Raw genomic sequence first — 9,101 nt, 5'->3', positions numbered from 1 at the left:
GTCATCAGGAGGTCCACCAGAGGGGCCAGGACACTAGAAGCCCTCCCACTGTTGCCCCCCCCAAGCACCAAGAATACAGAGCATCACTTGCCCCAGACTGAGTTCCATATGTTTATCCAATTCCCTCTTGAACCCATCCATGCTTGTAGCCACCACCACCTCCTGTGGCAGTGAATTCCATCTGTTAATCACTCTTTGGGTGAAAAAGGACTTCCTCTTATCCGTTCTAACCCGACCGCTCAGCAATTTCATGGAGTGCCCACGAGTTCTTGTATTGTGAGAAAGGGAGAAAAGTACCTCTTTCTCGACCTGCTCTATCCCATGTATAATCTTATAAACCTCGATCATGTCACCCCTCAGCCATCGTTTCTCCAAGCTAAAGAACTATTATGTTCAGGAAGTAAGAACCTCTTGGTGGTCCCCGGCCCAAGAGAGATCCAGCTGTCCTCAAACAGGGCTTTTTCGGCGCTGGACCTGGCTTGGTGGAACGCTCTGCTGGAGAACATCCGTGCCCTGCGGGATCCATTACCTTTCTGCAGGGCTTGCAAGGCAGTGACGTTCTGTCAGGCATTCGGCTGAGGCCAGCGATGGTACAATATGAAGTCTGGTACTCTCGTTTTCCCCCAGCCACCCCATATCCTCCCCCCCCCCCACGGGGACTGTGAAAACTTTACCTGTAAACTATTTTCTGCTATCCGGAGCTGTTTTTATGCATTAACTGTCATTTATAGTAGGTTTTAACTTTTAATTTTGGTAGTCTTGTATTCTGCGGTATGTCGTTACACTGAATTTCATTGTAAGCCGCCCTGAGCCCTGCTTGCAGGGAAGGGCAGCCTAAAAATCTAATAAATAAATAAGAATCATAAGGCACTTGAGAAAACAATGGCTGATGACATTCATCCCCCTACACCGTAGAAAAACACATAGGGGTGAAGGCCACACACGGCTTTACCATCCACTGCGTCCACTGCCTGCTACTGACCAATATATATTGCAGGGGTAATTTCCTGCAGGAGCGCACAGGAGTGGAGCTCCAACAGTAAAGAGCCCAGGAGGCGGGCACATGCAACAAGCCCCACCCCCTGCTCCCAGCAGCCCTCAGTCAGAGCAAGAAGCAGCCAGGTAAGTTGCATAGCCCCCCCCCCGGGTTCAAAACAGTCCAGTGGCACCTTTAAGACCAAGTTTTATTCAGGTGCAAGCTCTCCCTCCTCTGCGAGGACAGATCTGCACGCTCCCCCCCTCCCCCCAATAGCTAGCAATCCAAAACAGTCCAGTGGAGCCTGAGCGGTGGGTGTTGCCTTCTGACACACTTCCAGTGATGGCAGGGGGTGTGGCATATGCAAATAAGTTATGCTAATGAGCTCCTGCACCTCTTTTTCTACGAAATGACCCTTGTATATATGTATAGGAAAACTGCACAATCTCATAAAGATTTCAAAATGTGGATTTTGCTAGTCACACCCTGACTTCTGAGCAGAAAACTGTGTGAACAGATTTAGACTTTTACTAAGTGTGCATGCACTTTGTTGGGTATTGCCCAATCCGGCGGGCTATACACAATACCTGATGTTTGTTCTTAGCGCCATGTTAAATGTTCACAGATTTGGGGGAAGGGTTGCCAGGTCTGGGCCAGAAAACACCTGGAGACTTTGGGGGAGGATCCAGTAGAGGGCGGGGTTTGGGGAGGGGAGGGGCCTCAGCACGGTAAAATACCATAGAGTCCACCCTCCAAAGCAGCCATTTTATTCAGGGGAGCTGAACTCTGCCAGCTGGAGATCAGTTGTAAAAGCGAGCAATCCCCAGGCCCCACTTGGAAGCTGGCCACCCTCTTTGGGGAACACTTGTTGCCTGATTTGTCTGAAATTATCCAGCATCTCAAAATGTGTTAACCTAAGAACAGATATCTAGTCTAGCTTCCTGTTTCCCACAGGGACATGGGCACACCAAGACCACCCATGAGCAATGTTCCCTCTAAGCTGTAAAGTCTTCTGAGCAAAAATGCTAATTTGTGAGCTACTGGCATTAAGGTTGTGAGCGAGCAATTTGGTTACTGCCAGGGGTCATTTTGTAGAAAAAGAGGTGCAGGAGCTCATTAGCATAACTCATTAGCATAACTTATTTGCATATGCCACACACCCTGACATCACCGGAAGTGTGTCAGAAGGCGACACCCACCACTCAGGCTCTACTGGACTGTTTTGGATTGCTAGCTATTGGGGGGAGGGGGGAACGTGCACATCTGCCCTCACAGAGGAGGGAGAGCTTGTACCTGAATAAAACTTGGTCTTAAAGGTGCCACTGGACTGTTTTGGACCAGGGGGGCCCGGGGGAGGGGCTCTGCAGCTTACCTGGCTGCTTCTTGCTCTGACTGAGGGCTGCTGGGAGCAGGGGGTGGGGCTTGTTGCATGTGCCTACCTCCTGGGCTCTTTACTGCCGGCGCTCCGCTCCTGTGTGCTCCTGCAGGAAATGACCCCTGGTTACTGCAGGAAATGACCCCTGGTTACTGCATAAATTAGTTTGCTCTGGGGCCATCCTTCCTGAGCTAAGACAAAAATGTGTGAGCCAGAGGCTAAAAAACTGTGAGCCAGCTCACACTAACTCCGCTTAGAGGGAACACTGCCCATGAGGCCAAAGCATTTCCCTGTGGGTGTCTGCAAGCAGTACTAGGAAGGTTCCATGTAGCAGTCCTGGCCAAAAGCCCTTCAATGAGCCTATCCTGTTAGAATTATTTCAGCATAGGAAAGCCGTTACACCCCCTTTCCCGGTGCTACAAGTGGGAACGGAGCATAAAGTCGTAATCAAGCCAATCCTACACCAAGCATGGCCACAGAATTTTCTGAAAAACTGAGGCTTTGCATCTCTTGGATCTTCCACTTATCCTTCAGTAGATTCTCCTTTGAGAAAAACAAAAACAAAAAAGCAAACCCTTTCAACCCTTTCGTTTTATTAGGTAACAGAAAAGAATGGTGCTACCTTCCCAATCAAACCCCACAAACTTTTTTAAACAAACAAAACCCACACACAGAACCAACATTTTTAAGGAGCTTGTATCTTAGAATTTCTTGATAGCAGCATCAATTTCTGGAATTCTCTCTTTCAAATTGATCCACTGTTCAGCAGAAAGGGAAATCCCTACATGTAGAAATGGTGGGGTGAGGGGAAGAAAGATTAGCACATACTCGCACAAAGCTACTCACCTATGGTGCTCTGGGAGTGGCTTCCAGATGATCACACAGACTTCCCCCCCCCCACAAGAGTAAAATCCTTTCAGCTACTTTTCACTAAAATTCATACCCCTCTGTCAGCTTCAGAGCACAATACAAAAAGTCACAGTAAGTTCAGGAGCACTGCAAACCATTAAGGGTTGAATCCTGCCACACAATAATTAAGAAGAAGAAAAGGATGAAAAGAGATTGGATTTATACCCCGCCCTTCACTACCGAAAGGAGTCTCAGAGCGGCTTACAAACTCCCTTCCCCTCCCCACAACAGACACCCTGTGAGGTAGGTGGGGCTGAGAGAGCTCTGACAGAAACTGCTTTTGTTCAAGGACAGGTCTGCCAGAACTATGGCTTCCCCAAAGTCATCCAGCCAGGTGCAAGTGGAGGAGTGGGGAATCAAACCCGGTTCTCCCAGATTAGAGTGGAGTTTGGCTTCGTGCAGTTGCTTGCACAAGAACTACTGTTAAGATCAAGTGCTAACTTTTCATTTCAGATCTGTTGCTGGGTCAAAAGGCTATTTGATTCATCCAGTTTGGAGGTGCAATATGATTTCTTAGTAGAGGGTCATTAAGGGGGAGAGGGAGTGTTCGATCATACCTTTGGCCCTGTGTTTCATGCTCGCCTGTGGAAATGCAAAGTGTGGGATACAGTCAAGTTAACACAGCACAAAGGCTTACACTTGTGTTGACTCTGGGTTTTTACTTGCACAAGCGGATTTGGTTTGAAGGATCCAACCCCAAAGCTTGGGTTGCCACCCCCCAGGTGGTGCCTAAGGATCTCCTAGAATTACAACTGATCTTCAGACTCCAGAGATCAATACTTGTAAATTTCCAGGAACTGTCCAGCCTGGAGTTGGCAACTCTACCTGAAGTATACAATGTTCAGTACCGAACACCATTGCGAAGAGGAATGTCTAAAGTTCAAAGTGTTTCAGGGGGGAAAACCCCAGCAAGACAGATCTTGTAGGATTGGGAGGCAACACCAAAAAGCCCCCGCTGTGCCCAGAGCATGAGAAGAGCTCAAGGCAAGGCGAGTCTCAAAAAGGAGTGGATGCTCTCCAAGATTCCGGGCAGAGCCTGGAGAAGGGAGGAGCCTCAGCAAGACACAAGGCCTCAGAGTCCCCCTCTCCAAAGCAGCCATTTTCTCTGGGGAAACTGATCTCTGTTGTTTGGAGATCAGTTATAATTCCAGGAGCTCTCCAGGTCCCACCTAGAGGTTGGTAACCCTCTCACTCTCTTAAGCTGGACCTGCTGAAAAGCTGGGGGCCATTTTTTAATATTCGAGCCACAAGCCCGTTTGCTTACACCAGATTGTTGCAAACGGCTATCACCAGACCTGAGGAAGTTTCCAAACTGTACTCCGCAGTAGCCCCGCAGGTCCCCTGAAGGTCCCCTGAAGGTCCCCTGAAGGTCACTAAGCTACAGCTGATGCAATTACGTTGTGGCCAGACAGGCAAGTCCCGTATTGCCAAGTGGGTGTCAGGCAGCGGCTTCCACGCCTCCCAGTTTGGGCAGAGGGCTCTCTTACCTTTCCTCCCAGGTTTCATGTCTCCCGCCTTGTCCGTGTAGAATTCACGAAGGTCTACCAGGACTTGCCCTTTAAAAAGGGACACCTGGACATAACGCAGCTTTCCTATCTGTAAGACAAAAACGCCGTTGTCTGCAAAGTCATAACTGTTAACCGTTGTCTGGTTATTTTTGGTACTCCCAGTGCGGTAATCATCAGCACCTCCGGACTCTTGGTAGTTGGTGATTAAATCCTTAAGCATGTAGATAGATCAGTGGCGAACCCATGTACTGACCGCGGTTGACTTGCCTGCCTGGTAGGAAGGTAGTGGACGTCAGGGCTTTTTTTGTAGAAAAAGCCCAGCAGGAACTCATTCGCATAATAGGCCACACCCAACATCAGAAACTCATTAGCATTTTAGGCCACACCCACGAGAGCACATCTCATTAGCCTATTAGGCCACACACCCCGTGTTACCAGAAGAGTGGTCATCCAGCCACACCTACCTTTTGCTTCTTATTCTGTTTACCTTGTTTATTGTCAAAACCCAGGGCTTTTTTTTGTAGCAGGAACTCCTTTGCATGTTAGGCCACGCACCCCTAATGTAGTGAATCCTAAGGAGTTTCTGCTGTTGGGTGTGGCCTGTTATGCTAATGAGTTCCTGCTGGGCGTGGCCAACTTGGGAGCCAGCCAGAACGCTGTTCCTGTGCGTTTCTGCCCCAAAATAGCCCTGGTGGACGTTACGCGTGGTCTAGGTAGGCTAGTAGACTGTGCTGGGGAGGAGCCAATGGTCGTGGTGCATGTTGGCACCAACAATGTGGGGAAATGTAGCCGTGTGGTCCTGAAGGGAAAAATTTAGGCTGCTAGGCAGGCGTCTCAAGGCCAGGACCTCCAAGGTAGCCTTCTCAGAAGTGCTGCCTGTTCTACACGCAGGGCCAGCGAGACAGGCACAAATCAGGAGTCTCAATGAGTAGATGAGACAATGTTGTAGGGAGAAAGGGTTTACGTTTGTTAGGCACTGGGATGCTGTCAGGAACCAGCAGGACCTGTACAAAAGAGATGGCCTCCACTTGTCCCAAGAAGGAACCAGGCTGCTGGTGCTTACAATCAAAAAGGTGGCAGAGCAGTTTTTAAACTAAATGCAATTCCTCAGGGCCTGCAAGACCAAAAATGTTCCACCAGGCTAGAAGACAATGATAGCTTCTAGATTGCCCCCCCTTTTCCAGCCACAGACCCTGTCTTAATATTAGTCATAATATCTACTGACACACATGATGCACGATCCTCCCCCTGAGAGCTTGGAAATTGTGCCTTACGTGCCATCTGTTTGATTAATAACTGTACTAGAATGCTGTTGTAGATTTTCCGGGTTGTCTGGCCGTGGTCTTGGCATTGTAGGACCTGACAGTTTGTTTTGCCAGTAGCTGTGACTAGCATCCTCAGAGGTATAACACAGAAAGAGGGAGTGCTCTCTGTGTCAAGGAGAGTAAATGTCATAGCACTGGTTGGGAACAGTGGGAAGGCCAACAGTGATGGCCAACTTAGAGGCACATTCACTCCTCCACCGGAAAAGGCCCGTGGGGCTGAAGCCTCACTACACTTCCTGCACATCTCAAATGCTCTGGTTTTGCCTTTCCCCAGTCATTCATATAGAAACACAACAGGGCAGCCTCTTCGGGGAAAAGGCATAATTCTGCCAGATCAATGCTTTAGGGGCTGGTTCTTTGAGAAAGAAGAAGCAACAGGGCCTCATTTGGAGTCCTGTGTGCAGTTCTGGTTACCACACCTTAAAAAGGATATTATAGCTTTGGAAAAAGTGCAGAAAAGGGCAACTCGAATGATAAAAGGGTTGGAACACTTTCCCTATGAGGAAAGGTTAAAGCGCTTAGGGCTCTTTAGCTTGGAGAAAAGACGACTGAGGGGTGACATGATCGAGGTTTATAAGATTATGCATGGGAAAGAGCAGGTAAAGAAAGAGGTACTTTTCTCCCTTTCTCACAATACAAGAACTCGTGGGCACTCCATGAAACTGCAGAGCGGTCAGGTTAGAACGGATAAAAGGAAGTACTTCTTCACCCAAAGAGTGATTAACACATGGAATTCACTGCCACAGGAAGTGGTGGGTGCTACAAGCATGGACAGCTTCAAAAGGGAATTAGATAAGCATATGGAGCAGAGGTCCATCAGTGGCTATTAGCCACAAGGTATAGCTAGGGGCTCTGGGGCAAGTGATGCTCTGTCTTCTTGGTGCTTGGGGGGGGGGTCAACAGTGGGAGGGCTTCTAATGTCCTGGCCCCACTGCTGGACCTCCTGATGGCACTGGTATTTCTGGCCACTGTGTGACACAGAGTGTTGGACTGGATGGGCCTTTGGCCTGATCCAACATTGGCGTCTCTTATGTTCTTATGTAAACTAGTGGTGGTATACTGAGTGCAACGGTTATAAACGGTGTACCCCGGCGTCCGATTGGTCTCCACCGTTCCACAGCCATTTCCGTCGGAAGCCTGAGGCTTCCGGCTTTCCCCCGCCATTTATTTAAAAAACTAGGCAATATGCGCTCGGGCGAAGCTTTGCCCTGAGCATTTGTTTAAAAAAAAAAAAAAAGCCCTTAGTTTAACTTCCCGGAGGAGTCCGGGACTTAAGGGAGGCCAGGTTGGGCTTTAAACTTTAAAGGTAAGTCCTTACCTTTAAAGTTTAAACGTAATGGGGGAGGTTTGAGCATGCGCAAAGATCGCCATTCTGTGAATGGCTGCCTATGCGCATGCTCAAACTGTGTTTTTAAAAAAACAAACTCGCCGACGCCCGCAGCATGTGAGCGGGCGTACACCGGAGGGATCCGCAAAATGGAGGTAAGTCTGATCGCGTTTCTGCTGGCATAAACTGCATCGGTTCCAACCGGTGCAGTTTATGCCGGCAGAAAGCCCCCGTCTGAACGCACCCAGAGTGGAGTTCAGATTCACAGCTTTTTATGCCAATAAAGGTGTTGTATTTTGTGTGATTCACAGCTCTCCCCAGTTGTTGCTGTTTTTTTAAAATCCTAGCACTCCTCCCGACACCACTAGGAGCCTCCATTCTCCGACAGCTGAGGTGAGCTGCGACCTGGGACGGTCCTCAGGCCGAATTTTGTTTATGCCACTGACTCCCCCAACGGCTTTGGGCAAGCCACACTGTCGTCTCTTCTTCAGACCTGCAACACAAGGCCTACCTTGCAGGGATGTCGCGACACATTTAGGACAGGAAGGTCACCCAGGGTCACCCAGTAAGTTTGTGGCTGGGTTTTTGAGCTGGGGGGGGCTACTCACCAAATGCAGTGGAGGTCCCGAACTGCTGCCTGACTGCTGTGGTCAAACAGTGTCAAACCTCGCACCCAGCTCTGTTTGCCATAACAAAAGGGGGAAGGAGAATTCCTACAGGGAAGGGAGTGCTAGTTCCCCAAATGGGCTTCTTCACAGGCAGTATTACCCCCCCCCCCTTTACCAAGCAAGCAAAACCAGCCCTCTGCCTCCTAGGAACCTGCTCAGTTGCTACAAATGGGACTGACCGGAAAACTTGGCAGCCTGAGCAGTGTCAGGAGGCTACCTGGCTGCTTGCAGGGGGAGGGGGGAGAGCATAGCCCCCAATCAGGAAATGCCGGAGGGCCTGTCAGCCCAGGGTCCGTTGCTCCCCGCCAGGGAATCCCAGAGGAGCATGAGCTCCACGGCCTCCCCAAGGCGACGCCCCTGCCTGCACTAAGACATCCCCCTGGAGTTTCGACAAGAAAGGGGGACTGCAGGTGATTAAAAGAAAATGAATGAACAAAACCCAGCTCCTTTTGGAACACACAAATGACGGACGGAAGGTTGAACGAAACGTATAAAAGAGGTTAGACTAAGCAGCAGGCCCTGTGCCTTGTATATCTGGAAGGGGAGCTAGTCTTTTTCATTGCAGCCCACAAGGACAAAGAGCCCTAATGAATCCCCGCGTACCAAACTGTACATTCGGAAGTACCTGGAACATGCTCTCCTCTGAGCTGTCTGGGCTGGCTGGGCTGACGTTTTTAGCGGCTGGCTGGGGTGCCATCCTGGCTTTCTTCTCTGGGGGCTTGGAGTGCACCACTTTCTTCTTGTTCTTCTGGGGATAAAAGGAAGTCCTTCTTTCAGCCAAAGAGTGATGAACACTTGGAATTCACTGCCACAGGAGGTGGCGGCGGCTACAAGCATGGACGGCTTCAAGAGGGAATTAGATAAGCACAAGTGGGGGACCCGCGATACTCGCGGGAGAGGGGGAGCTCCACACCTATGAGGAAGAGGAGGAAGCAGGAGGAGGAGGTGAGTTCCCCCCCTATCCCGCCGGTTCCCCCGTCTCCTCCACCCCCTCCACCCCCTGGCTCGATCTC

General features: G+C 49.9%; 1 protein-coding gene across 1 annotated transcript in view; it reads right to left on the bottom strand.

Moving 5' to 3' along the window:
• Positions 1–3,357: 3,357 nt before the first annotated feature.
• Positions 3,358–9,101, bottom strand: part of LOC107110503 (activated RNA polymerase II transcriptional coactivator p15-like) — a 10,004-nt gene continuing 4,260 nt past the window's right edge. The window contains exons 2-4 of the mRNA XM_015411289.1: positions 8,714–8,836; positions 4,748–4,856; positions 3,358–3,371 (exon numbers count right to left, since the gene is read on the bottom strand). Coding sequence (XP_015266775.1) covers positions 3,358–3,371; positions 4,748–4,856; positions 8,714–8,836 — 246 coding nt within the window. The remainder of the gene's footprint in view (positions 3,372–4,747; positions 4,857–8,713; positions 8,837–9,101) is intronic.

Source organism: Gekko japonicus, unplaced genomic scaffold (genome assembly GCF_001447785.1).
Source record: "Gekko japonicus isolate JY-2015 unplaced genomic scaffold, Gekko_japonicus_V1.1 scaffold2190, whole genome shotgun sequence".
NCBI classification, from domain to species: Eukaryota; Metazoa; Chordata; class Lepidosauria; order Squamata; family Gekkonidae; genus Gekko; species Gekko japonicus.
The sequence above is the reverse complement of the archived record's forward strand: the minus strand, read 5'-3'. Positions and strand labels throughout refer to the sequence as shown.